Here is a 27,288-nt window from a genome sequence, read left to right on the forward strand (position 1 = left end):
TTTGAGCAAACACCCTTCCGGGTTCTTCAGCTTTCGGAAAAGCCCCTACGCATAGGCACAGGGGACAGAGGCCCGGGAGTGGGGGTGGGGCGGAGGGGGAGCGCCCCAGCTCTGGGGATTCCTCCTGGGGAGTCTGGCTCGCTGCGAGGCCTCCTGGCTCAGCGCGCCCACCAGCCCTCACCAGCCTGCAACGAGCAAACGTGCTTCGCAGTCCTCTTTTCACCGGCTAAGAGCCAGCTGAATGAGGAGCAGCGCTATTTTTACCTCTCCGGCCGCAATCCTTTATATTAATTTGCAGGAAGGAAATAAAGGATTAGGAAGGAAATGCTTGGCCTTAGGGTCTCCCGGAGAAGGGGGTTGGAATAGGAGGGGGGAGTATTTAAGATCTGGGGTGGTGGGAGAGGCAGGTAGATTTCTCTGGTTGATTGTTTCTCCCAAATCATCTTTGTCTCTGGCCTGGAAACCGCGGTACGCTTCTTTCTTCCCCTCTGGCTAATCTCTTATTGCCAGCCCCCCCCCTCTCCCGCCCCCACCTCTGAAGATGCCACCGTCACCTCTGATGCTGCCTGGGATGCTGCATCACTCTGCTGCTTTTTTTCCCCTCTCCCTTTTCCTCCACGATAAAGCATGCGCAGTGCGTCCTGTGCCAGGCAATAGCAACGGCATCCGTATCGGCATCAGCATCAGCATCAGGACCCGAAGGCGCGCTCGGGCGCGCTCTCGAGGGCGGGGCGCACGCCCGCGCCGCGCGCCCCCGCGCCGCTCGCTCTCACGCGCCGTCTCAGCATCCTCAGCCCCAGCAGCAGCCCCCGCAGTTGCTGGAGCGGCCGCGCCCGCCGCAGGGAGGGAGGAGCATCTGGGGAGGCTCCAAGTTGGCGGAGCGACTAGGACCCCCGGACTCTTCAGCGGCCGCCCGGGAGGGGCTGAGAGGCGAGCAGGGGAGGGGGCGCCGCCCAGCCCCTAGTCCCGAGCCCCGAGCCCCGGCCCCCTGCCCGCGGCGGCACCATGCGCGCTGAGCCGGCGTGACCGGCTCCGCCCGCAGCCTCCCCGCAGCCCAGCCCGGCGCTCTCGCTGGCCACACCGAGCGGCGCCCGGGAGCTATGAGCCATGAAGCCGCCCGGCAGCAGCTCCCGGCGGCCGCCCCTGGCGGGCTACAGCCTTCCCCGAGCCTCCGGCGGCCCCCGCGGCGGCCCCGCCGGCCCGGCGCCTGCCCGCGCCCTGGCCCGCGCGCCGCCCTGCCGCCTGCTCCTCGTCCTTCTCCTGCTGCCTCCACTCGCCACCTCGTCCCGGCCCCGTGCCTGGGGGGCTGCTGCACCCAGCGGTGGGTATGGCCCCGGTGCCCTTTGCATTGCCTTGCCTGCGGGGCCCTGCAGAGGAAAGCGAAGGGCACGCGGGTCCGTGCGCTCCGGACACGTCCCGGGCCCGGCCTTTCCCAGCCACCCTGCCTGCCTCTCCACCTCTTTCCCAAACCCCTGTTCATTCCAATTCACTTTTTGAAGTCCGTTTCTGTTGCATTCACTAAAAACCCATTCCAATTACTGTCGGTTCCACTGGAAGGTATTTAGTGGATGCGGGGTCCCTCAGCGATCTGTGTAACTTGGCGGAGGGGAAACCGGTGGACGGTAAATGCAGTGAGGGAGCAAGTTGCTTCTTGGGTGGAGAGCCTGAATGTGAATGCGGGAGGCTGTAATAATAATAGTGGTAATGTGTTGTTTCCTCACATCGCCTGCTGGGTTTATTCACTGCTGTTGGACTTAAGATGGGGGAGGGAAACTTCGGAGAGAGAGACCTTTAGTTTGTAATTCTCAAAATGCTTGTCATTATAATGAACAATTAACATAATATGATATTCAATACGTTGATGATTGGAAATCAGTGGAAGCAGAAAGCTGGCCTTGGCAGGAAAATAAAAGGAATTGGAACGCTGCCAGCATCTGCTTCCCTCTATGGCAGAGAATTTTTGCTCGTCTCAAAGTTTAAAGAAAAAGGAATTGTCTGTTTTGTTTAATGAATCAATTAACAACCCGTGCCCATGAATTCAGCACTCCAGTTATCTTAGGAGCATTCTTAGCTCTCCGATGGGATACTCCTAGTCAGAGTCCCACTGAGCTTTCTGTAGACTCAAGGGATGGAGAAGAGGGTCAAAACCTCTGAGCATGTTCATTTAACGCCTTCCTTCAAGTCCATTCCACCCCCCCACACCCCGACTCCCCATACTTAGAAGTGTAGATTTGAGACTGGTTAGAAATACACACAAAAACCACTAAGACAATAAATAGTACATCGTCGTATATGCCTCACTGGCCGTTAACCTATCCAGGCCATTTCATTGTTGGGATAACTTGCTTTGCTGTGTCTCTACTTCTTACCTGCTTATAAATAGAAAACTTTGTTTTTGCAATTGATGGAAAAACATTGTAGTACGTATGTATTTATTGGGCATATGTGTGTATTTGTGTATCTTTGTGCACCCCCCCCCAACCCAGCTCCGCATTGGAATGAAACTGCAGAAAAAAATTTGGAAGTCCTGGCAGATGAAGACAACACATCGCAACAGAATAGCAGCAATGATACCAGTTACAGGAATGCAATGCAGAAAGAAATCACACTGCCTTCAAGACTCATATATTATATCAACCAAGACTCGGAAAGCCCTTATCATGTTCTTGACACAAAGACGAGACACCAGCAAAAACATAACAAGGTAGGCATGGGTCTGGGTATGTAAAAGTAGCTGCCACGGAGAGTTGTCTTTTGATTTGATTTGCTGCCAGAATCCGATTTCACAAATTTTACTGCAACATTTTATTAGGAAATCAATCAATATTATGATAGAGGAGAGACTGGAGGAAGTAAACCTGGGATCTACTGGGATAGGATTGCCGTTTGTTTTTTTCTCTCTGACACTGATGTGGAATTTGAATTTCTTATGGCTTTTTAAATCCAATAGCTGAAATGTGGTCCATGTGTCTTTAAGTTGCATTGGACACTGAAGGGTAGTTACGTGAGTATGTTTATGGTCCTGACTTATTTCTGTGAGGCTTTTTATAAGGGTGCAGTGTTCTACACCCCATGATGAAAACTGCTTTCAGTCTGCACACAGAAGATTGCTCTACGAGGCTATTTGTCTGCAGAGTCCCTATCACTTTCACGTAGAAACTGAGTGTTTAACTTTGATTTTAAATTTCTTTAATTGATCATAGTAAAAAATACTTTTTTCTGACATATTTTCAGCAGGTAAACAATTTGGCATTTAAAAAGATGATAGCGAATATATACAAACCGTTTATGTAATATAGAGACCAGTTTGGGCCATCATAGTCCTTCAAGACTTCATCTGCATTCGTTGTGAGTCGTTGCTTTACTTTCCAGTTGGTTCAGAAAGTGACACTGATTTTTAAAAAGGCATTCAACGGAACATGAGGGGCTTAATGTCCAAAGAGTTTGAAGGATCTTTTTTTCTTGCTTACTGCTCTTTATTTGAGTTAGTAATATTTTGGGTGCCAAGCAGATTTATACAACGGGTTGGTCATCAGTGCCTGTGTTCTTTATCAGGAGCAGAGAATAGAGTTTGTATGTCAGATATTTTACTTTGGACTATACCTGTTCAATTGAGAAAAGCAGTAACTGTCTAGCATCTAGTGTTTAAGAAAAGTATCTGTGGTTCATATCATTGTTTTGATTTGTTTTCTAAAACATAGGTAAGTGGTAATGGTATTTATTCCCATTTTACAAACGAGGAGTTAGAAATTTAAGGCTTTTGGGTGATTTTCCAAAGATTGTAAAATGGCTAATATAAACTTCAAGAGGCCTGAACATTTCATTTTTATTATTTTTTACAAGTCAGGTTTCTGAGAAAATGCTTCCTATTCAATACAGAATATTATTGGAGCAGCTAATTTTGTTTCACAGTATTGTGATGGGGCTGTTACCCACCTTGGCTGAGATGAACTCCAGGACTCTGTTCTCACAGCCCTATGACATCTGCTCCTATGTAACTTAATGGGTTGACTCCTGGATCCTGTCTGCCCATTTGCCTTGTTGATAGGATGAGTGGATGGTGACTTTAAGGAAGACGAATCCAAGGCCCTTTTGAGAAGTGCATTGAGACCCATTTTCTGGCTGTCCTAATTAATGAAACCTTCTGTGGTTGGGTGGTAGGCTCTCGAACTCCGGTGCCTTTGCATAGGGTGTTGGAGGAATAACACACACACACACACACACACACACACACACACACACACACACAACTTGCCTTAAAGTGTATTTCAAAGAATGCTCAATTCCTCCTGAGCTGAGACTTAAAAATATTTCAGAGGAATATTTTTATAACTCAAGTTTTAAAGGCTATGACTGACGCCTATCTTCTGGTCTAATGTTATGTGGTTGCTTTTTGGGTAGGCCATGGTTTGACTCCTCTATATCTCAATTTTTATGATAATATGGTTTGTTAAACCTTGTCCTGCCACTCACGTAGATTTCTCACCACGGAACACATACTTGCTGTTGGGGCGAGGTGGTGGGGGTTCTTTTTATCTTAGAAAAAAATGCTTACACAGAAATTATATTTGGAAGCGTTTTTCTCCTTTTCTTATTAGTTCAATTCAACACACACTGGTTGCACATTTTTCCCGTGCAAAGGAGTATGCTAAAGATTCAGAGATAAGAGATAAGGGTGCACAGATGGACAAGGCACCGTCTGACCCCCAGGAGACACTAACATGAGATAAGCAAGATTCTAAAAAGTGCCCCCCGCTGCCACAGGTATAAACAGCGTCTTGTGTCGTGAAATTTCCCTTTGTGTTCTGTGATTTCCCTTTTATTTCTGTTTTTAAGCATTTCTGGAACGAGGTGACAAAAAGTGTCCCATATGTGTCCTGCTGTGTCTTAAGATAACTGACTTGCCAGTTATGGGATAACATGACTTGCCAGTCATGGGAGACACTTGTCAGTTCAGCTGCTTTACAAACGTTTCAGCAAAGAGAGATTCGATAGAGTTTCATCATCCTTGCTTTTATACAAGAAGTTTTGATTTTAGTATGTGTATTATGTATCTTTTTTTCCTTTCCTGATTTCATTGCACTCAAGCACATTTTAATGAATGCCTTAGAAATGCTGAATCACTGTGCCATTCTCGTGGATCCTCAGACCGGGGGTACAGGTGGATAGGGAAGTTCCCAGAGAGGGCTTGCAAGGCAGAGTTTTACACTTATTTCACAAACATGGAGTGTTGATCAGTCCTTATTACTTTAAAACTGTGCAAGTGAAAATGTTATTAACTCTTTCACAATTCACGAGTTTAAAAACAGATGATGCAAAGCACCTCTGTAATAGTAGTGTTTCTGAAAACCTTAAAGTTCTCTTCGTCAGAGATTGTTTAGGAATCTTTTTGTCTCCAGATAAGGTGATGAATAACTTATTGTCCCAACTGTGCCATTTTTGAGAGTGACAGTGGGCACGCTTAATCATCAGGCTAGGATAATAGACATAAACCGAGATGGTCAAGAGCAGATGGGGAATGTGGTCACCTTGGATTGAAATGGTTATATTCCTTGAGTTTTGGTGCTTACCCCAATTCAAGTTTCTTTATAGACAGTTTTATTTTCTGATGAATTAGTGTAAAATTTTCCTTACTAGGAAGTCAGTTTACCACCTTGTAGAAGTTTCAGGGTCTGAAATGGAAACATTTAGTTTTGCTTTGTTACCAAGACTTACCTTTTTTTATTTTTTAATGTTTATTTTTGAGAGAGAGAGAGAGAGAGAGCTAGCGTGCGCAAGTCGGGGAGGGGCAGAGAGAGTGGGGATGCAGAGGATCTGAAGCCGGCTCTGTGCTGATAGCAGAGAGCCTGATGTGGGGCTTGAACTCGCAAACTTCAAGATCATGACCGGAGCCACAGTTGGTCACTTAACTGACTGAGCCACCCAGGTGCCCCAAGACATTTACAAGCAAAAATGGATGATTACTAAACGCAAGCATTTTATGAACCACTAATGCAATATATTAATTAAATGGACATACATTTAAAAAGAGGGAGAAACAATTTGTATTCATTCACTCATTCATTCATTCATTCATTCATTCATTCATTCTGAGATAATCCTATGAGATCTGTTCCTAAGAAAGTTAATGAGCCTGTAGAAGAGGAAAAATAAATTTCCCTCTACCCTTCTAAGTTCTGGGCTGAGCCACACCCTGCAATAAAAGACAGCTTAACAGGAGGAAAACAAACAGAAGTTTTATAACATGTGTACCTCCTATATGCATGGGGGAGACCCAGGAAAACTGAATAACTCTTCAGAATTGCCCAAGTCACTGCCTTAGATAATATCTTCAGCTAAAGACAAAAGGAGATGTTGGGGGTGGGTGGGTAGGGATCCAGTTGTGGGAAGCTATCAGGAAAAACACAGTAAGTGGTGAGAGAAGACTCTGCTTTCTCCATTGATGAGAGTTTCTAGATGCTTAGAATCATTGTCTTCCTGAGAGAGAGAGAGAGACCCTTACAAATGGAGAGTTCTTATAAAATGGAAACCACTCTTACCGAAGGGTAACTTGTGCTCTGGTTTTCAGAACTTCTCCTGTGTCTGCTGTTTCTTAGAAATAATCAGACTAAAATAGTTCTTATGTCAAAGAAGTATATTTAGGATGGTGTATTCTTTCCCTTTTAGACCTTTTCGCGGAACTTTCCTTTAGTAACAAATTACTTACCCTGTATCCTGCTCCCTTGGGATTCTTTTCTCTTCCTGTTGGGAAGGGATGGAAGAGGTACACTATGCATAGCACAGAGTCTAGGGAAAAGAAATGTCACCTCCTTTGACTTTAGTTGGCCTGCACACAGCTCAATCTTTTGTTACCTTCCTTATTGTGGGGAGCCAGAGCTGGTGTGTGGAATTAAGAATATGCAGAATGAGGGGCGCCTGGGTGGCGCAGTCGGTTAAGCGTCCGACTTCAGCCAGGTCACGATCTCGCGGTCCGTGAGTTCGAGCCCCGCATCGGGCTCTGGGCTGATGGCTCAGAGCCTGGAGCCTGTTTCCGATTCTGTGTCTCCCTCTCTCTCTGCTCCTCCCCCATTCATGCTCTGTCTCTCTCTGTCCCAAAAATAAATAAACGTTGAAGAATATGCAGAATGAGGGGGCACAAGCCACCCACACAGGGGTTGACAGGTAGGTCCCTGAGCACCTGAGCAGTCCTCCGTCCTAAGTCACAATGAGCAGGACATAGACAGCAGAGCAGCAAGCACCTGTTACTTATGAGGCATTTGGGGCCGAGGTCACTAAGTTTTCAAGGGCTTAACTCCTAAATGCTAATTCTATTTTATTTTTTATTTTTAAAAATGTTTATTTATTTTGAGACAAAGAGCATGAGCAGGGGAGGGGCAGAGAGGGGGAGACACCATCCCAAGCAGGCTCTGTGCTATTAGCACAGAGCCTGATGCAGGGCTAGATCCCTTGAACCGTGAGATCATGATCTGGGCCGAAATCCACAGTTGGACATTTAACCTACTGAGAACCCAGGTGCCCCCAAGTGGTTATTTTAAAAGGTGCCCTGGGAAAACCAAAGCGGGAACTGAGAGTGGGAATCCTGAACTCAAGTTCTTACCTAAATGTCCAGACTCTGGGTGTGAGCAGGGTTATCAGGCTATAAAATGCTTAGGCAGCAGCTCAGAAACAACAACAAAAAAGTTGTTTTTCTCATCACAATTGACCCTGTGCTGCTTAGGAATTAATCTTTAGGAAAAATTTTAGGCACTGCCAGGATGGTGGAGATATTAAAAGGCACGGGCAGAGTTTTGGTCACGTAACCCATGAACATTTGAACAAAGCAAAATGTCAGTAGACACGTGACAGTTTGAAATCCTGTCCATAACCATTCCCTTCTCTTGTTGAGATCCAGCCAAGAAAATAAAGCCCTTGAATAAGGTTAAGGTATTTGTTTGGTAAAACGCTTGGGTGAGGTTATGAAATACTTGTACCTGTTGGGCCATCTTTTGTAAGTTTCCCAGAATTTGTCCAGAATTACTAATACACATGCAGCAGGTGATTCCGTTTACAGCGCGTATACCTCCTTCCTCGGCCAATAAGTAATCTGAAGCTAAACGGTTATACAAAACCACCTCTGCTAAAGAATCATGTTGTTGTTGCATTAACAACAAAGTTTTGGTGGGGCGCCTGGGTGGCTCAGTCGCTTAAGCATCTGACTTTGGCTCAGGTCACGGTCTCACGGTGCATGGGTTCGAGCCCCGCATCGGGCTCTGTGCTGACAGCTCAGAGCCTGGAACCTGCTTTGGATTCTGTGTCTCCCTCTCTCCCTCTGGCCCCTCCCCTGCCCTCACTGTGTCTCTGTCTCTCTCAAAGATAAATAAATAAACATTAAAAAAAAAACTTCTTTAAAAAGACTCGGGTTTGGTGTAACAGCCCAATGTATTCAGCCGGAGTTGCTGGCCGGTGGGTGTGTGCCTTAATAATTTGCTTTTGGGTGCCTGATACAGCAGTGCCTTGTCCAGTCCCTATGAGAGATAGTAGCAGGCCTGCACCTGACGTAATGGGGATGAACCCTGCACACTGTTGATGTGAGGGAGGCAGGAAGACAGACTGAGGGTTCTGCTTAGTGGTTTGTGAGGGTAGTCCTGGGGAGACTATAGTACACGTATATAGACAGACAGGATTTCCCAGGGGCCAGCAGGGATGCAGATATATTGGAGGTTGAGGGAAGAACCAAGACCATGGGGACTGTGCTCCTGGGACAAAGTGCAGGTCGCATTCATCCGTGTGGTGTCGGTGCCTGGGGCAGATATGGAGGATTGTAAAGGGCACATGCGGACAGACTCCTGCAGGTGCCACATGCTGTCTCGAAAAGTGTCCTGCATGGGAGCAGTTGAGCACCACGGAGAGCTGTGGGCAAGCTGCAGGGACCGGTTGAGTGCCTTCTGTTGGGCAAATGGGGGCCGAGTCAATAAATCAGCTGAGTAGAAACTTGGGAAATAGCCTTTGCTGAGCTCGGTAACATGCCCAGCAGTTACAGCAGCCCCCCCCCCCCCCCCCCAAATGAGCTTGATTTCTGTCCATTGTGTAAATATATTAAGACTATATTGGAGGGCTTGAACAGGAGCTCTGAGTAGTGGCTGTGTGGGAGGGTCCCCCCAGGGGGGTGTGGAGAGGTGACCCTGTAACTGTGGTCCTTCCAGCGGGTGTAGAAGGGGATGCTGCGGTGGTGGCAGGATCTGCAGTCAGGAAGGGGTCCTCTCAATGGAAGTTAAATTCACTGAGCCCCAGGAGGATGCATAATGTGGGCCAATCTAATGGGTGTGGGGAAGGCAGGCAACCGAGTGAAGTGTTTAAAAGGGCTGCCATGGGGCGCCTGGGTGGCGCAGTCGGTTAAGCGTCCGACTTCAGCCAGGTCACGATCTCGCGGTCCGTGAGTTCGAGTCCCGCGTCAGGCTCTGGGCTGATGGCTCAGAGCCTGGAGCCTGTTTCCGATTCTGTGTCTCCCTCTCTCTCTGCCCCTCCCCCGTTCATGCTCTGTCTCTCTCTGTCCCAAAAATAAATAAACATTGAAAAAAAAAAAAAAAAGGGTTCCCATAAGGTTGTGAGATGGACTCATACCCTGGCCTTGCCAAACTCATAGGCACAGCAGAGAGCAGCTCGGCAGCCAGAGTCCCACCTCACAACCTGAGCAGCCAGCATTGTGGTAAGCAAGAGGTTCTGGGGCAAACACGTTGTTAACTGCAAAATACCCCCCAAGGGGGTCATCACTAGGGAGTTTAGATAAACAGGTGTTCAGTTCCTCAACCAAGTCTGCTGTGTCTTTTCTGGGTGTCATCTCTGCCATAGTGGAAGGTTGCAGAGGCGGTGTTTGGGATGAGGTTGTGTCCCATGACGTTGTGGGCTTGGGTGTTGTCATCTCCAGCGTTGCCACCGGTGGAGGGAGCCATCCCAGAGAGAGGGGTGGCTCTCTCAGGTAGTTACCCAGGAGGGGAACTGAGGGATCAAGGGGTCTAATAAGGTTGCAGAGATTTGGGGTGCCCAGATTAAGGTTTGCTTGAACCATCAGGAGCATTTACTAGTATCACAAATTCTCAGTAAATCTGAGGGGTCGTTGGGTGCACCTTGTAAATAATTAGGCAGTACCCTTCTCCAAGAAGGTCTCCATCCATAAGTAGTAAGGGTTGGAGGCACATGTGTAGCTTGGTTTAAAGAAAACTTAGTTATATGGTCCCAACAATTTAATGTTTGGCTATCTATTACCAGAGATGAGTCTGAACTACATAAGCCTATCAGCCAATTAGGGTTGAAATTAGGGCAATGTAATGGCCGGTACCCAGAGGTCAGGATATCTGTGAACATGTAAGCAGGGCTGGTGGCCTTTAAGCTAACATCCATACCTGGTGGCTTTTGGGTGCCACACCTCTAAGGGCTGACTTCCAACACGTGCTGTCCTTCCATGCTGGGATGCAACTGTGAGTGAGTGCTTTATGGTCTGGCGACTTTATAGTGTTGCTTCTCTGGGCTGAGGAGAAGCCCTATGACCCGGAGGGCACTCAAGTCCCAGAGTAAGGCCAGCAGCAGTGAGCATCTGTATTTTATAGTTTTGCACCTCCCCACTGACTGCCCCATGTGAAGATTTATTAAGGGGTTGTTGTGGGTCAACAGTTCATTGGTAGCCTCCTCCAAAGCGGGGTAGGGCCAAGTGGTGTAATTGTATCGCCATGCTGTCATGTCCTCATGCTGGTGTCAACCAGCCTGAGTGCCTCCCCCCCCACCCCTTTTAGAGCTCCACGCCATCCCTTTAGTGGGTCTTGGTGCAAGTATTTCCACCTCCTTTGGGGAGGTATGGTTAGGAGAAAGCAGCCCTCCACTAAAGCCACCATACCTTGGAATTTCAGGCGGAATTTGCATGTCAAGCAGGTAAGTGTGCTCCAACAGCAGCACAGTGGGTCGATGTTCTTATGGGCCAGGACTAACTACGACCAGGGGGTCATAGCCCCCTTGCCCCTGATTGGGTTGCCAAGGAATTTTGGAAGGTGAGATGATCAACATTTTAAGTCTGTGACGGGACTCAGAACTGTTGGGAAAAATGTAGGTAATATTGTCCTGTAAGATGAAGGCATCAAATTCCCCCACGATCACAGTCACAGGCAGCATGGCCTGGTGAGCCCAGTTGGTATGATGATCATGCTGGCCGTATGGCCTAGAGTTTAAAGTGGTAAGTGCCCTGGCAGCCAGAAAGTCCATTTAGGAGTCCAATTACTACCCTGTAACTTAAGGGGCAACTTGGGAGATGAAAGTACCACTGGATACCCTGTAGGAGAGCCCAGTGCGGTGTTATATGGGCAATAAAATGAGATCCTTGATCTGAGTCAGTGATGTCTGGAGGGCCAAATGGGGACAGGATGTACTTAGAAAAGAAAGAGATTACCTGCCACCTCTACAGAGAGGTGTAGCAAGCAGTAGGCCAGTAGAACTATCCATACGCTAATTGTCAAGTGGATAGTGCCTGCTGACAGAGGGAATGGCCCTATGAAATTAACCCCCAGAGGCGAAGAGAGTGGTCCCCTTCCAGAACTGCAGCATGACAGGGCAGTGTGCAGTCTTTGGTTTAGGAGCATAATCTGCAATTCAGAACAAGCAGAATGCCCTCTGGTGGGCCCAGGTCATTGTGGCAGCAGCTCCCCCAAGACCTGAAGAGATAAGGGACCCTTTGGCCAGGGAATAAGGAGCATGGAAGTGGTGACTAAGAAAGGTCAGAATGGTGGAGGCAACAATTGACTGATGCATGTGTGTGTGTGGGCGGGGGGGGGGGGGAGGGGGAGAGGGGCTGTAGTTTGGTGATGGCAGGTGGAGCAGGTGGAGCCGGTGGACTCACTGGTAAAGAGTTGGTGGCTGAGCTCCAACTGGTAGTGACCTAGCCAGGGCATCCACCTTTCAGTTAAAGACAACCCCTGGAGTGATAGCCTTTGAATGTGCTGGAAGTGGGTAACCTCAATTATGACTAGTGCCTGGCCAATGTCCCTTCAAGTTGGGGCACTCCCAATGGGATGGCCTTGAAGGGGAAAATTGTCCTGCTGCCATTGGCCTGATCAAAACTCCAGTCCATTAGCAACCTCCCATGAGTCAGTAAAAATATGGACAAGAGGCTTGTCATGGGCAATGGCGCTCTGCACAGCCATTTGTACTGCTACAAGCTCAGCGAGCTGAGCTGACCCGATTGGCCATCTTTGGTAAGTGTGGTGCTGCTGGCAGGATAGTATGTTGTCGTTCTCCAGAAGGCCCCACTGGGTACAGTGGTGGCGCTGCCATTGGGGAAATACACAGACTCCCCTTCTCATTCCATCAGCTCTTCCCTGGGGTCACCAGGGACTAAGGCAATGAACACACTGTCCCTCAGTTCTTCAAGGGGACTGAGAGGACTGAGGAATGGGGAAGTCACATCCTCCTGTAATTTGGAAAGACCTGTCACATCAGGTTTAATCTGTTTCTGAAGGAACCATTCCCGTTTTAGCAGAGAGGCGTTTATAGCTGTGTGAGCCTCCATTGGGAGGCATCCCTTGTCCATGTCATAATGGTAATGTGGGTATAAAGGACAATAGGCTCCATTCCCACAAAAGCCTCTGTTTCTTTCCTTTGTTTTTTAATTTAATTTTTTAAAATTTACATCCAAATTAGTTAGCGTATAGTGCAACAATGATTTCAGGAATAGATTCCTTAATGCCCCTTACCCATTTAGCCCATCCCCCTTCCCACAACCCCTCCCATAACCCTCTGTTTCTTCCCCATATTTAAAAGTCTCTTAATGTTTTGTCCCCCTCCCTGCTTTTATATTATTTTTCCTCCCTTCCCTTATGTTCATCTGCTTTGTCTCTTAAAGTCCTCATATGAGTGAAGTCATATGATTTTTGTCTTTCTCTGACTAATTTCGCTTAGCATAACACCCTCCAGTTCCATCCATGTAGTTGCAAATGGCAAGATTTCATTCTTTTTGATTGCCGAGTAATACTCCATTGTGTATATACATACCACATCTTCTTTATCCATTCATCCATCAATGGACATTTGGGCTGTTTCCATACTTTGGCTATTGTTAATAGTGCTGCTGTAAACATTGGGGTGCACGTGTCCCTTTGAAACAACACACCTATATCCCTTGGATAAATACCTAGTAGTGCAATTGCTGGGACATAAGGTAGTTCTATTTTTATTTTTGAGGAACCTCCATACTGTTTTCCAGAGTGGCTGCACCAGCTTGCATTCCCACCAACAATGCAAAAGAGAGCCTTTTTTTCCTCATCCTCATCAACATCTGTTGTTGCCTGAGTTGTTAATGTTAGCCATTCTGACAGGTGTTAGGTGGTATCTCATTCTGGTTTGATTTGTATTTCCCTGATGGTGAATGAGGTTGAGCATTTTTTCATGTGTTGGTTGGCCATCTGGATGTCTTCTTTGGGAAGTGTCTGTTCATGTCTTTTGCCCATTTCTCCACTGTATTATTTTTTGTCTTGGGTGTTGAGTTTGATAAGTTCTTTCTAGATTTTGGATACTAACCCTTTATCTGATATGTCATTTGCAAATATCTTCTCCCATTCTGTCGGTTGCCCTTTAGTTTTGCTGATTGTTTCCTTCGCTGTGCAGAAGCTTTTTATTTTGATGAGGTCCCAACAGTTCATTTTTGCTTTTGTTTCCCTTGCCTCCAGAGACGTGTTGAGTAAGAAGTTGCTCGGCCAAGATCAAAGAGGTTTTTGCCTGCTTTCTCCTCGAGGATTTTGATGGCTTCTTGTCTTACATTTAGGTCTTTCATCCATTTTGAGTTTATTTTTGTGTCTGGTGTAAGAAAGTGGTCCAGGTTCATTCTTCTGCATGTTGCTGTCCAGTTTTCCCAGCACCACTTGCTGAAGAGACTGTCTTTATTCCATTGGATATTCTTTCCTGCTTTGTCAGAGATTAGTTGGCCCTACGTTTGTGTGTCCATTTCTGGGTTCTCTATTCTGTTCCATTGATCTGAGTGTCTGTTCTTGTGCCAGTGCCATACTATCTTGATGATTACAGCTTTGTAGTATAGCTTGACATCCGGGATTGTGATGCCTCCTGCTTTGTTTTTCTTTTTCAAGATTTCTTCAGTTATTCGGGGTCTTTTCTGGTTCCATACAAATTTTAGAATTGTTTGTTCTAGCTCTATGAAGAATACTCATGTTATCTTGTTAGGAATTGCATTGAATATATAGATTGCTTTGGGTAGTATTGACATTTTAACAATATTTTTTCTTCCTATCTAGGAGTATGGAATCTTTTTCCATTTTTTGTGTGTGTCTTCTTCAATTTATTTCATAAGCTTTCTATAGTTTTCAGTGTATAGGTTTTTCACCTCTTTGGTTAGATTTTTTTTTTTATTTATATAAGAAATTTATTGTCAAATTGGTTTCCATACAACACCCAGTGCTCATCCCAAAAGGTGCCCTCCTCAATACCCATCACCCACCCTCTCCTCCCTCCCACCCCCCATCAACCCTTAGTTTGTTCTCAGTTCTCAACAGTCTCTTATGCTTTGGCTCTCTCCCACTCTAACCTCTTTTTTTTTTTTTTTTTCCTTCCCCTCCCCCATGGGTTCCTGTTAAGTTTCTCAGGATCCACATAAGAGTGAAACCATATGGTATCTGTCTTTCTCTGTATGGCTTATTTCACTTAGCACCACACTTTCCAGTTCTATCCACGTTGCTACAAAAGGCCATATTTCATTTTTTCTCATTGCCACGTAGTATTCCATTGTGTATATAAACCACAATTTCTTTATCCATTCATCAGTTGATGGACATTTAGGCTCTTTCCATAATTTGGCTATTGTTGAGAGTGCTGCTATGAACATTGGGGTACAAGTGCCCCTATGCATCAGTACTCCTGTGTCCCTTGGATAAATTCCTAGCAGTGCTATTGCTGGGTCATAGGGTAGGTCTATTTTTAATTTTCTGAGGGACCTCCACAACTGCTTTCCAGAGCGGCTGCACCAATTTGCATTCCCACCAACAGTGCAAGAGGGTTCCCGTTTCTCCACATCCTCTCCAGCATCTATAGTCTCCTGATTTGTTCATTTTGGCCACTCTGACTGGCGTGAGGTGATACCTGAGTGTGGTTTTGATTTGTATTTCCCTGATGAGGAGCGACACTGAACATCTTTTCACGTGCCTGTTGGCCATCCGGATGTCTTCTTTAGAGAAGTGTCTATTCATGTTTTCTGCCCATTTCTTCACTGGGTTATTTGCTTTTCGGGTGTGGAGTTTGGTGAGCTCTTTATAGATTTTGGATACTAGCCCTTTGTCCGATATGTCATTTGCAAATATCTTTTCCCATTCCGTTGGTTGCCTTTTAGTTTTGTTGGTTGTTTCCTTTGCTGTGCAGAAGCTTTTTATCTTCATAAGGTCCCAGTAATTCACTTTTGCTTTTAATTCCCTTGCCTTTGGGGATGTGTCGAGGAAGAGATTGCTACGGCTGAGGTCAGAGAGGTCTTTTCCTGCTTTCTCCTCTAAGGTTTTGATGGTTTCCTGTCTCACATTCAGGTCCTTTATCCATTTTGAGTTTATTTTTGTGAATGGTGTGAGAAAGTGGTCTAGTTTCAACCTTCTGCATGTTGCTGTCCAGTTCTCCCAGCACCATTTGTTAAAGAGACTGTCTTTTTTCCATTGGATGTTCTTTCCTGCTTTGTCAAAGATGAGTTGGCCATATGTTTGTGGGTCTAGTTCTGGGGTTTCTATTCTATTCCATTGGTCTATGTGTCTGTTTTTGTGCCAATACCATGCTGTCTTGATGATGACAGCTTTGTAGTAGAGGCTAAGGTCTGGGATTGTGATGCCTCCTGCTTTGGTCTTCTTCTTCAAAATTACTTTGGCTATTCGGGGCCTTTTGTGGTTCCATATGAATTTTAGGATTGCTTGTTCTAGTTTCGAGAAGAATGCTGGTGCAATTTTGATTGGGATTGCATTGAATGTGTAGATAGCTTTGGGTAGTATTGACATTTTGACAATATTTATTCTTCCAATCCATGAGCAGGGAATGTCTTTCCATTTCTTTAAATCTTCTTCAATTACCTTCATAAGCTTTCTATAGTTTTTTTTTTTTTTTTAATTTTTTTTTTTCAACGTTTATTTATTTTTGCGACAGAGAGAGACAGAGCATGAACGGGGGAGGGGCAGAGAGAGAGGGAGACACAGAATCGGAAACAGGCTCCAGGCTCTGAGCCATCAGCCCAGAAACAGGCTCCAGGCTCTGAGCCATCAGCCCAGAGCCCGACGCGGGGCTCGAACTCCCGGACCGCGAGATCGTGACCTGGCTGAAGTCGGACGCTTAACCGACTGCGCCACCCAGGCGCCCCAAGCTTTCTATAGTTTTCAGCATACAGATCCTTTACATCTTTGGTTAGATTTATTCCTAGGTATTTTATGCTTCTTGGTGCAATTGTGAATGGGATCAGTTTCTTTATTTGTCTTTCTGTTGCTTCGTTGTTAGTGTATAAGAATGCAACTGATTTCTGTACATTGATTTTGTATCCTGCAACTTTGCTGAATTCATGTATCAGTTCTAGCAGACTTTTGGTGGAGTCTATCGGATTTTCCTCTTTGGTTAGATTTATTCCTAGGTATTTTATGGTTTTTGGTACAATTGTAAATGGGATTGATTCCTTGATTTCTTTTTCTGTTGCTTCATTGTTGGTGAATAGGAATGCAACCAATTTCTGTGCATTAATTTTATAACCTGCAACTTTGCTGAATTCATGAATCCGTTCTAGCAGTTTTTTGGTGGAATATTTTGGGTTTTCCATATAGAGTATCATGTCATCTGCGAAGAGTGAAAGTTTGACCTCCTCCTGGCCGATTTGGATGCCTTTTATTTCTTTGTGTTGTCTGATTGCTGAGGCTAAGATTCCAATACTATGTTGAATAACAGTGGTGAGATTGGACATCCCTGTCTTGTTCTTGATCTTAGGGGGAAAGGTCACAGTTTTTCCCCGTTGAGGATGATATTAGCATTGGGTTGTTCATATATGGCTTTTATGATCTTGAGGTATGATCCCTCTATCCCTACTTTCTTGAGGGTTTTTAATCAAGAAAGGATGCTGTATTTTGTCAAATGCTTTCTCTGCATCTATTGAGAGGATCATATGGTTCTTGTCCTTTCTTTTATTGATGTGATGAATCACGTTAATTGTTTTGTGGATATTGAACTAGTCCTGCATCCCAGGTATAAAATCCCACTTGGTCGTGGTGAATAATTTTTTTAGTGTATTGTTGGATCTGGTTGGCTAATATCTTGTTGAGGATATTCACATGCATGTTCAACAGGGAAATTGGTCTATAGTTCTTTTTAGTGGGGTCTCTGTCTGGTTTGAAATCAAGGTAATGCTGGCCTCATGGAAAGAGTTTGAAAGTTTTCCTTCCATTTCTATTTTTTGGAACAGCTCAAGAGAATAGGTGTTAACTCTTTCTTTAATGTTTGGTAGAATTCCCATGGAAAGCCATCTGGCCCTGGACTGTTGTTTTTTGGGAGATTTTTGATTGCTAATTTGATTTCTTTACTGGCTACGGGTCTGTTCAAATTTTCTATTTCTTCCTGTTTCAGTTTTGGTAGTGTATATGTTTCTAGGAATTTGTCCATTTCTTCCAGATTGCCCATTTTTTGGCATATAATTGCTCATAATATTCTCTTATTATTGTTTTTATTTCTGCTGTGTTGGTTGTGATCTCTCCTCTTTCATTCTTGATTTTACTTATTTGGGTCCTTTCCTTTTTCTTTTTGATCAAACTGCCTAGTGGTTTATCAATTTTGTTAATTCTTTCAAAGAACCAGATTCTGGTTTCATTGATCTGTTCTACTGTTTTTTTTTTTGGTTTCGATAGCATTAATTTCTGCTCTAATCTTTATTATTTCCTGTCTTCTGCTGGTTTTGTTTTATTTGCTGTTCTTTTTCCAGCTCTTTAAGGTGTAAGGTTAGGTTGTGTATTTGAGATCTTTCTTCCTTCTTTAGGAAGGCCTGGATTGCTATATACTTTCCTCTTGTGACCACCTTTGCTGCATCCCAGAGGTTTTGGGTTGTGGTGTTATCATTTTCATTGGCTTCCGTATACTTTTTAATTTCCTCTTTAACTTCTTGGTTGGCCCATTCATTCCTTAGTAGGATGTTCTTTAGTCTCCAGGTATTTGTTACCTTTCCAAATTTTTTCTTGTGGTTGATTTCGAGTTTCATAATGTGGTCTGAAAGTATGCATGGTATGATCTTGATCTTTTTGTACTTGCTGAGAGCTGATTTGTGTCCCAGTATGTGGTCTATTCTGGAGAACGTTCCATGTACACTGGAGAAGAATGTATATTCTGCTGCTTTAGGATGAAACATTCTGAATATATCTTTTAAGTCCATCTGGTCCAGTGTGTCATTCAAAGCCATTGTTTCCTTGTTGATTTTTTGATTAGATGATCTGTCCATTGCTGTGAGTGAGGTGTTGAAGTCTCCTACTATTATGGTATTACTACCAATGAGTTTCTTTATGTTTGTGATTAATTGATTTATATATTTGGGTGCTGCCACATTTGGTGCATAAATGTTTACAATTGTTAGGTCTTCTTGGTGGATAGACCGCTTAATTATGATATAATGCCCTTCTTCATATCTTGATACAGTATTTATTTTAAAATCTAGATTGTCTGATATAAGTGTGGCTACTCTGGCTTTCTTTTGGCGACCATTAGCATGATAGATGGTTCCCCATCCCCTTACTGACAATCTGAAGGTGTCTTTAGGTCTAAAGTGGGTCTCTTGTAAACAGCATATAGATGGATCTTGTTTTCTTATTCATCCTGTTACCCTATGTCTTTTGATTGGAACATTTAGTCCATTGACATTTAGAGTGAGTACTGAAAGATATCAATTTATTGCCATTCTGTTGCTTGTAGAGTTGGAGTTTCTGGTGGTGTTCTGTGGTCCTTCCTAATCTTTGTTGCTTTTGGTATTTATTTGTTTATTTGTTTATTTATTTATTTATTCATTTTTTCTCCCCCCAGAGAGTCCACCTTAAAATTTCTTGCAGGGCTAGTTTAGTGGTCACAAACTCCTTTAATTTTTGTTTGTCTGGAAAACTTTTTATCTCTCCTTCTATTTTGAATGACAGCCTTGCTGGATAAAGAGTTCTTGGCTGCATATTTTTCTGATTCAGCACATTGAATATATCCTGCCACTCCTTTCTGGCCTGCCAAGTTTCTGTGGATAGGTCTGCTGCAAACCTGATCTGTCTTCCCTTGTAGGTTAAGGACTTTTTTTCCCTTGCTGCTTTCATGATTCTCTCCTTGGAAGGCCTCTGTTTCTATCAAAGCCCAACAAGCGTCCAGAATTTGATGTTCTAAGGGGGTGTAGTGGGTGCCTGTGGAAGGCAGCCATAAGGTGCAGAAGCCCGTAAGGCAGCCAGGAGGAGCTGTATTTAGTTCATAGATAGACTCCAAGGTGCATAGTCCATGGTGGCCAGTGCCTCAACCCAGAAGGAGGAGCTGTGGGGATCTGAGGGTCAACTGATGAATTGATCTTTGTGCCAGTGGTAAGGCTGTTGTTGAGTCTCTCCCCAGTAAATGTGGGGGATTTGCATGTAACTGCATAAATGGGTTTAAGAATGATGTGTTGTCTCCAAAATATGATAAGACACGTTGGACTTGCCATAGTATGATGGAGAGCTGAGGAGTTACTAACTCACATTTAACCACAAAGGAAATTTCTCGGCATTTGGAGGACCAGTTAATACTCAAAAATTAAACAGTTGTGGCTTGTCCTTGAATTTTATGTGGGGCAGTAGCCTACCCTCTATGGTGTGGGTGGGTCACCAGCTGTGTTGGGGCCTCTCCCACCCCATCCTCTGATGGGCCCTACATTAAAATGTCATCATTACAACACCAGGTGGTGCAAGTGACACTGTGAGGGTATTCAGGTCTTGCTGGCCAAGACTGTGGGCAATAGCCAGCTGTTAAGATAGCCCATAGGCAGCCAGGTGAAGGTATTTTGGGTGCCTTCAAACGTGAAGGTGAAATGCCATTGGGACTCCTCAGTGACCGATACTGAACACAACGTATTAGCTAGATCCATCATGGCAAAGTAGTGCCCTGGAGCCCTCTGGATGTCCTCAGTTAACTGGAAAATGTTGAGAATGGGAGCCTGAGCTCTCATAACAGGGGGCGCCTGAGCATTTAAATTTCAGTAGTTGGCTGTAAGACACCACTCATTAGTAGTGGGCTTTAATATCAGCCAGATGGGAGAATTGAAAGGAGACATGGTGTGTTTAATGACTTCCTCCTTTAATAAATCTTGAATTATAGACTGCTGTCCCTCTGTCCCCTGTCACAAGAGATATTTGGGGGGCATTTAACATCTTAATTGGGAACTAGCAGTCATATGGACTCCGGTATACAGCTCCCACTAGAAAGATCAAGAATTTGGGTTTGTTCCAGATGGCACAATGGCATGTCAAGGCAACCACACCCGTAACAGGAAAGGGTAGGGCCAAAGGGGCCATCACCACTAAAAGATTTTTCATAAATATTGTTCCAGTAGTGACATCCAATAGAAAACGAATACCTTGTACTATCCTGTTACTCCTTGTCCCTGGCTTATGTTTGGAGGGATTCCTGAGCAGCACTATAATTTGGGCTCCAATGTCAATGAAAGTGGTAAAATGTCTGGTATGTGTGTCATAATGGATAATTAGGGAAGTCCCCAGAGGAGGGACAAATTCAGGGTGCCTAGGGCAGGGGCATTGGCAGCCCCTCTCAGAGATGAGGGTATGGGACCCTGGATCCTGCCGCTGGGCCTGGAGCGTTCTGAGGGGCGATGGCATCTGCCCTCATTGGGGTTTGTAGGGGACGGCCCACAGTCCCTTGAAGTGCCCTCAGTGCCCGAGCAAAGGCTTCTAACTTATTTTTGGGCTGTGCAGAGACTAAGTCATCAGGGACTGTGATTGGTGATCTCTGGAGTAGAGTGGCCAATACAGCGAGGCCTGATGGTCATCTCAAGAGGGAGGGGGATGGGTCAAGGCACTACCTGTCGGTGAGGACTGAAAAGAGTCCCAGGAACCCCCAAATCCCCTAGAGCTCCTCCATTGGCTTCCTGGCTGAGGGAGCAGTGGGTTCTGTTCACCTTTACTAGCAAACAAGTTTTGGGCTTCAGGAAAATTCTTTTTCATGTTTTGCTACAGCACTGAAGCAGTCTAAAGCCTGTTGTATTGTGTCTGACATTTCTGTGAGTTGTAATAGCATGTTCTTATGCCTGGTGGCGGGGGGGGGGTTGCCGTTTAAGAAGAACTTAGATTATGGCCCTAAGGGCATCTCCTCTGGGTTGGAAATGGTCAGGGAGCCCGTGAGACCATGATACTCAGCAAAATGATATACCCATCAACCCATCCCAATTTGACATAAGAGGAGGTGCGCTTCCTCTAGAGTTGCCTACTTGTAGTGACCCTAAACTTGGTGATAACGCAACAGGCAGATGGGCCCCATGCCAAGCTATAAAAATCCAAGTCGGGAGAGGCAGTGTCTTCCTCCTTATTCCTGTGGACTCTGGAGGTGTGGGGTGGTCTCTTCCTCAGAACCCATCCTCCCCCCCCTTTTTTTTTGTTTCATTTGTGTCTCCTCTCCTGGTGGCTTAATGCATTTGGGAGTGCCCTTGCTGTGGTGAAAAATCTGGGGGCTCCTTTAAGGTGTCTCTAAGGGCCCTCACTACTTTGGGATTTTTAAACAAATTATGAATTTTGGGGTCTTTGACCAGTCTAGCCAGCTGGTGCATCTCAGCTGCTGTAGGCAAAAGCTTGAGGCCAGTTCCAAAGACTCATAAGAGCCAATCAGTGCCCTTCTTCTCCTTCCTTTGGGCAAATTTTTCTAGAAAATGTTTCATTTGTATCATGGTATAGTTAGGTGTCTCTGTTTTTCATTCATGCTGATTGTCATTCAATGTTTTGGCGTGATGGGTAATAACAGGGGACACCTGGGACAGAGGTTATTTTTTCCCCTGGCTCATAGGCTGCTGCCTCCGTTGCTAGGGTATCCCAGTCAACTTCCAAGGAGTTGGGGTCCACCTCCACTAGTGAAATGTTAGCCAGTGTACTGGGGAAAGCCCCCAAGCCCCAAGAACATAGCATTAGTGATTAGGCATATATGTATGCCACTGTGCTAAGTAAAACCTAAGCCATTTGAGCAGGGGTCTTACAAGAATCTGACCTCTTCTGGGAACTTGGGAGGGACTGGTACCAGATGCTTGGGAGCCCTACTTAATTGAGAATTTGTTTTGCTGCACCATGGCAGGGGTGGGACTTCTGGTATCCCAGGGAGTTGGGGACAATCTGTGACAGCAGCCAGGAATGCAGCAATGTAGAAGAAGCTTGCCTTGGCAGTGTTTGCTCACCCGGGTGCCATGATGCCCCTGGTAGAGATGTCACGGGATAGGGCTGGTTTCCCAAGCTCGGCACGTGGTCCTGATTACTGATGCACTGGGCCCAGCAGCCTGCCTCCCCTTTTGGCACTGACCTAGGGAAACTCTCCTTAGTTCCTAGGACCTGATAGCTGGAGCCCCTGGTCCCTGCCTGAAGGATCATCCTTAGTTATCTCACCTTGGCTCAACGCTGAACTTTTGCATATAATCATAGCCCGTCATCTCCAGACCCAACACACAGTGGGGTCTCGTTTAGAGACTAATGGGAAACCCATCCATCTCAGACTGAGTTCTGCTGGTTGTTCTCTGCGGCAGAGTCTGACCTTGCACAGCACTCTCAATTTAGGGTGGGGACTCGAGACAGTACCTGGCAGGAGCAATAATACATAGCTGCACAAAGCAACTCCACAGACCACTAGCGAGTAGTGGTTCCTTCCTAGGGAGACTGAGCAGTCTGGGAGAGGAAGTTCATAAGCCATTTGTGGCTCAGAGTAATCGTATGGGATACAAACTCTGCCCATATTCCATCCGCATTGCCAGTTGGGAATCCTACACTCGAGTCCTTATCTAAATGTCTGGACTCTGGGTGGGAGCAGGGCTCTTACGCTGTAAAAAGTCTAGCAGCAGTTCAGAGAAACAAAAGTTGTTCTCCTTATCAGATCTACTCTCCACCACCCCAGATTGAAGAGAGAGAAGAGAGATGTTTAAATGAGTTTAGATCATGATGATCGTTATTACATCCCACTCTAATGCAGAACAAGGCTGGTTCCACATTTCCTCACCATCCAGAAGCCAGCTGCTCCCTTGTGCTTGGTGTGGGACAGCAGAATGAGTTACAGGGTCCTTTCGCAGAATTGGTACAGCGGTGACTGTTAGGTTATATGATATTACAAACTTTTGTGCTGGCCTCACCGTTCTGTCCCGGTTTTCCAGGTGTTCCTAAGCAGTTATTACAAAATCGTAGTATATAAAATTCAGGCTTGTAATGGTTTTGTATGTAATTCCTGGCATGTTGTAGGCTGTCACTAAATAGCTGTTGAATGAATTGAGGATTGGACACTCATATGATAGAAAGAGTACAGTGCTTTCTGTGAAATTTCATGTTATAATCGAATTGGCATTCAAAAGCTCCTCATGTTACTGTTGAGAATTTTTGGCATAGTGACATATCAGTGGAGAGATAATTTTGATCTTGAGTTTTTAGTGCTGGATAAATCACACTTGCTATATATTTACGTTACCTAAAAGAGTGAAATTATCTATGTCAACAGTTCTTAGATCATCCCTATCACTGTCACCCATTATTAACCATTAATGTGGATAATCAAGAGCTGACCACGTGGTAGTTTTTGTTATTGCTGTGGGTTAGTTCTCAATGGTGGAACAAGAGGTGTATCCACTCATGGTTTCCAATAAATCAGATTTACATCTGTTAGACATTCAGTTCTGCTTGGTTCAGCAAACATTTATTGAGTAACTCTTTTTTTTAAGTGTTCATTTATTTTTGAGAGAGAGAAAGAGAGAGCGAGCAAGCAAGCACAAGCAGGGGAGGGGCAGAGAGAGAGGGAGAGAATCTTAAGCAGGCTCTGCACCGTTAGCGCAGAACCTGACGCAGGGCTCGTACCCATGAATCGGGAGATGATAACCTGAGCCAAAACCAAGAGTCGGATGTTTAATTGACTGAGACACCAAAGTGCCCCTTGAGTACCTGTTAGGGATCAGGTACCGTGCTAGACTCTGAGAGAAGTGGCAAAGAGTAACGCCCAGTCCCTACCATTGCTCATAATTGAATGGGCATCAGAAACAAGGCAGTTGGTGGTGAGTGGTTCGTGTCCGTGCAGTTGCCAGTTGTAAGAACAAAAATCTGTGGGCACCCAGGAAAGTCCAAGAAAACCTCATGGAGGAAGAAACAATTGAGCTGGCCCTAAGGAGCAGTTAGGAGGTAAGTTTTCAGGAGGTGGAGAGGGGGTGGAGGGTGGAGGGTGAAGGACACCTACAGAGTCAGCAGGCAAAGGCTCTGGCCTGTTTGGAGGCAGTGGGGAGTTTGGTGCGGTGGGTGTAAGAAGGGGAAACCGGGGCACCTGGGTGGCTCAGTTGGTTAAGCATTGGACTTCGGCTCAGGTCATGATCTCGCGGTCCGTGAGTTCAAGCCCCGTGTCAGGTTCTGTGCTGATGGCTCAGAGCCTGGAGCCTGCTTCAGATTCTGTGTCTCCCTCTCTCTCTGCCCTTCCCCACGCATGCTCTATCTCTCTCTGTCTTAAAAATAAATAAAAACATTTAAATAAAAAAAAAAAAGAAGGGGAAACCCAAGTGTGGGAAATTCAAAATCATTAGGCATTAGTGTTATGTTTGTAGTCAATTATCTTTTTTTTTTAATTTTTTTTTTTAACGTTTATTTATTTTTGAGACAGAGAGAGAGCATGAACGGGGGAGGGTCAGAGGGAGAGGGAGACACAGAATCCGAAACAGGCTCCAGGCTCTGAACGGTCAGCACAGAGCCTGACGCGGGGCTCGAACTCACGGACCGTGAGATCATGACCTGAGCTGAAGTCGGCCGCTTAACCGACTAAGCCACCCAGGCGCCCCTGTTTGTAGTCAATTAAAAAGAAACTCACTAATTCCTCTAAAAACCCAGTAATGTACATGCTTATAGATGTGGCAGTATTTATTTCCTTCACAGTGAAATAAATAAACTTATTTATTTATTAAAAATCAGGTGCAAATGTATTTACTTATGAGAAGACAAATCACAAGTTAACAATTTTGTGTGTGTGTGTGTGTTTCTTCCAGTTGTTTTCAACTGTTTTCTTTTTCTTTTTTTTTTTTTTTGCAGTTGAGATCTATAGTTAGTGTCTTTGTAAAGAACAAACAGCTAGTCAGTAGCAGACAGAGCCAGGATTTGAACCCATGTCTTATTCTTCACAAAGTGCATGCGGGAGAGAGACTAGGGTCCATGGGAGCGGTCAGTGGTTGAGTGTGAAAGTCAAGGGGTTTGGATATTCCAACTGAGATGGTGAAGCCCTGCGAAGTCAGGAGGTGAGCACGTTATCGGTGGAATGTTGATTGAGTGTCAGTTCTGTGGCTCCTCAGGGAATTCACCTTCTAGTGGCAGAAGATAGACCATAAACATAGCAAGGGCAGCACCAGCAACAGTGACACAAAGATGTCAGGGATTGACAAATGCTTGAGGAAGAAATAGTGTATATGGTAGAAGATGGGGTGGGGTGATTCTCTTGAAGAATCAGAAGATTGGGACAATTGTCTTGGGTGGGAGTCACTCCTCTTTACATGGGGTTAGCACACGCTGTTGACTTCAGTCTCCCCACTCCTTGCTGCTGAACACCCAGCCTTCCTCGTTTCTGATTCTTGCTTGGGCCCTAGAGATGTTTCTTTGATCCTTTGGTCCCATGTAGTCTGGACTGTATTTGATCACTTCACCCTGGATTGATTTGATGGCCACTGTGCCTTTCAGCAGTCTGTGCTGAGCTGTGCCGTTCAAAGTCTTGCTTCAGTATGTGTTTCTAGGTAATGTTTCCTGCTCTTTCTGCATAGGGGTTGACTTATTCCTGCTAACTATGTAACTATAGTAAAACATTGGGTTGTGAGCATAATTCGTTCCAGAAACATGCTTGTAATCCAAAGCACTTGCATATCAAAGTGAATTTCCCCATGAGAAATAACAGAAACTCAGATGATTCATTCCACAACCCAAAAATAGTCATATAAAAATGATTACAATACTGTAATATAATACACAATAATAAAGGAAACACAAAATACATAAAAAAATTAACCTGCACTTATCTTTGAAAATCTTCGTGACTGGTGTGAGGGAGACGAGAGACGAGGGTTGTTGTGTAGGACGACTTTCACTAAAATAATGGAATCACTGCTATCTATTGGCTCATTGGAATCTGTTTCTTTTTGTGCAACTTTAACAAGGAACCTATCCAATGACACTTGCTTTTGCCTCCTTTTCAGGATTTCGAGGAAATGTGACATTGCATTGATGATCATCCACAATCCCGTAGCGAGAGAGGAAGGCAAAGAGGAACCGTTGGCTCAGTTGGGGTCATGTGACATTCGGCGTCACATACTACTCACATTGCGAGACATCTCTTGGTTATCAAGTTAAAATTTATTAGAAATGTTTGCTCGTCTTGCTGAACACTAGCAGAACAAGTTACCCGCAGTCCAAGGTTTTATTGTAGTAATGTCAGTCTCTCACTTATTCTCAGGCTTTGTTAACAGAGTAGGCCACTGTCCTTCTCTCTGGAGCCAGGCAGTAAACCAGGACCATTTAATTGCTTGATGCAGTTGCCTGGGCTTGGTGTCATCACCCAATCTGAGAGTCAGGTCAGTCGGGAAGAGAGCTGTCCGTCTGCCTTCCTCCTTTTCCCCAGTGGCACTGCTGTTTTTCAAGCCATCTGACAGTGAACCTGGGGAGTCATCTTTGACTCTTTTCTCTCCTTCATCTTCTCTCTATAAATAGTCACTTATTAAGTCTTGATGTTTCTCCCTTGAATGCATTCCTCCTCCTCTCTCTGTATTGTGTTCTTGTCATTACCTCTTGTCTCTCTCTGTCAGCCCATCAGTCCCACTGCTGACAGATTAATCTCGGAACACCTACTTTATCCCATGACTCCCTTTATTCACATGCAACAAGCATGATTTCAGCTGGGTGGATTTTACTTGTGGAGCAAAGGAAACAATGTGAGACATTCTGGAGAAGAGCTGGCGCTCCCCTTCCGCACACTGTGTATGTGTTTGCTGTTCTGCAGTCCCTTCGGCATGTTTCCAGTCCTGTTTACCCAAAGGTCAGCTCATCACAGGAAGTCATTTTGTCTGGATGATTC

The 27,288-nt window shown here is 45.1% G+C and overlaps 1 protein-coding gene across 6 annotated transcripts in view; it reads left to right on the top strand.

Annotated features, from left to right (window-relative positions):
* Window positions 1-775: 775 nt before the first annotated feature.
* The window catches only part of ADAM23 (ADAM metallopeptidase domain 23), a 194,794-nt gene continuing 168,281 nt past the window's right edge, over window positions 776-27,288 (top strand). For 4 of the 6 annotated variants that reach the window (XM_025929762.2, XM_086719443.1, XM_086719445.1 and 1 more), the window contains exons 1-2: window positions 778-1,321; window positions 2,487-2,704. In XM_025929762.2, coding sequence (XP_025785547.2) covers window positions 1,108-1,321; window positions 2,487-2,704 — 432 coding nt within the window. In that variant the 5' untranslated portion in view covers window positions 778-1,107. Of the gene's footprint in view, window positions 1,322-2,486; window positions 2,705-27,288 lie in introns of all 6 variants that reach the window. The other 2 variants (XM_086719442.1, XM_086719444.1) reach the window with 2 other exon arrangements.

The sequence above is a fragment of the Puma concolor genome, chromosome C1 (assembly GCF_028749965.1).
Source record: "Puma concolor isolate L17-30 chromosome C1, mPumCon1.1.hap2, whole genome shotgun sequence".
In the NCBI taxonomy this organism is placed as follows: domain Eukaryota; kingdom Metazoa; phylum Chordata; class Mammalia; order Carnivora; family Felidae; genus Puma; species Puma concolor.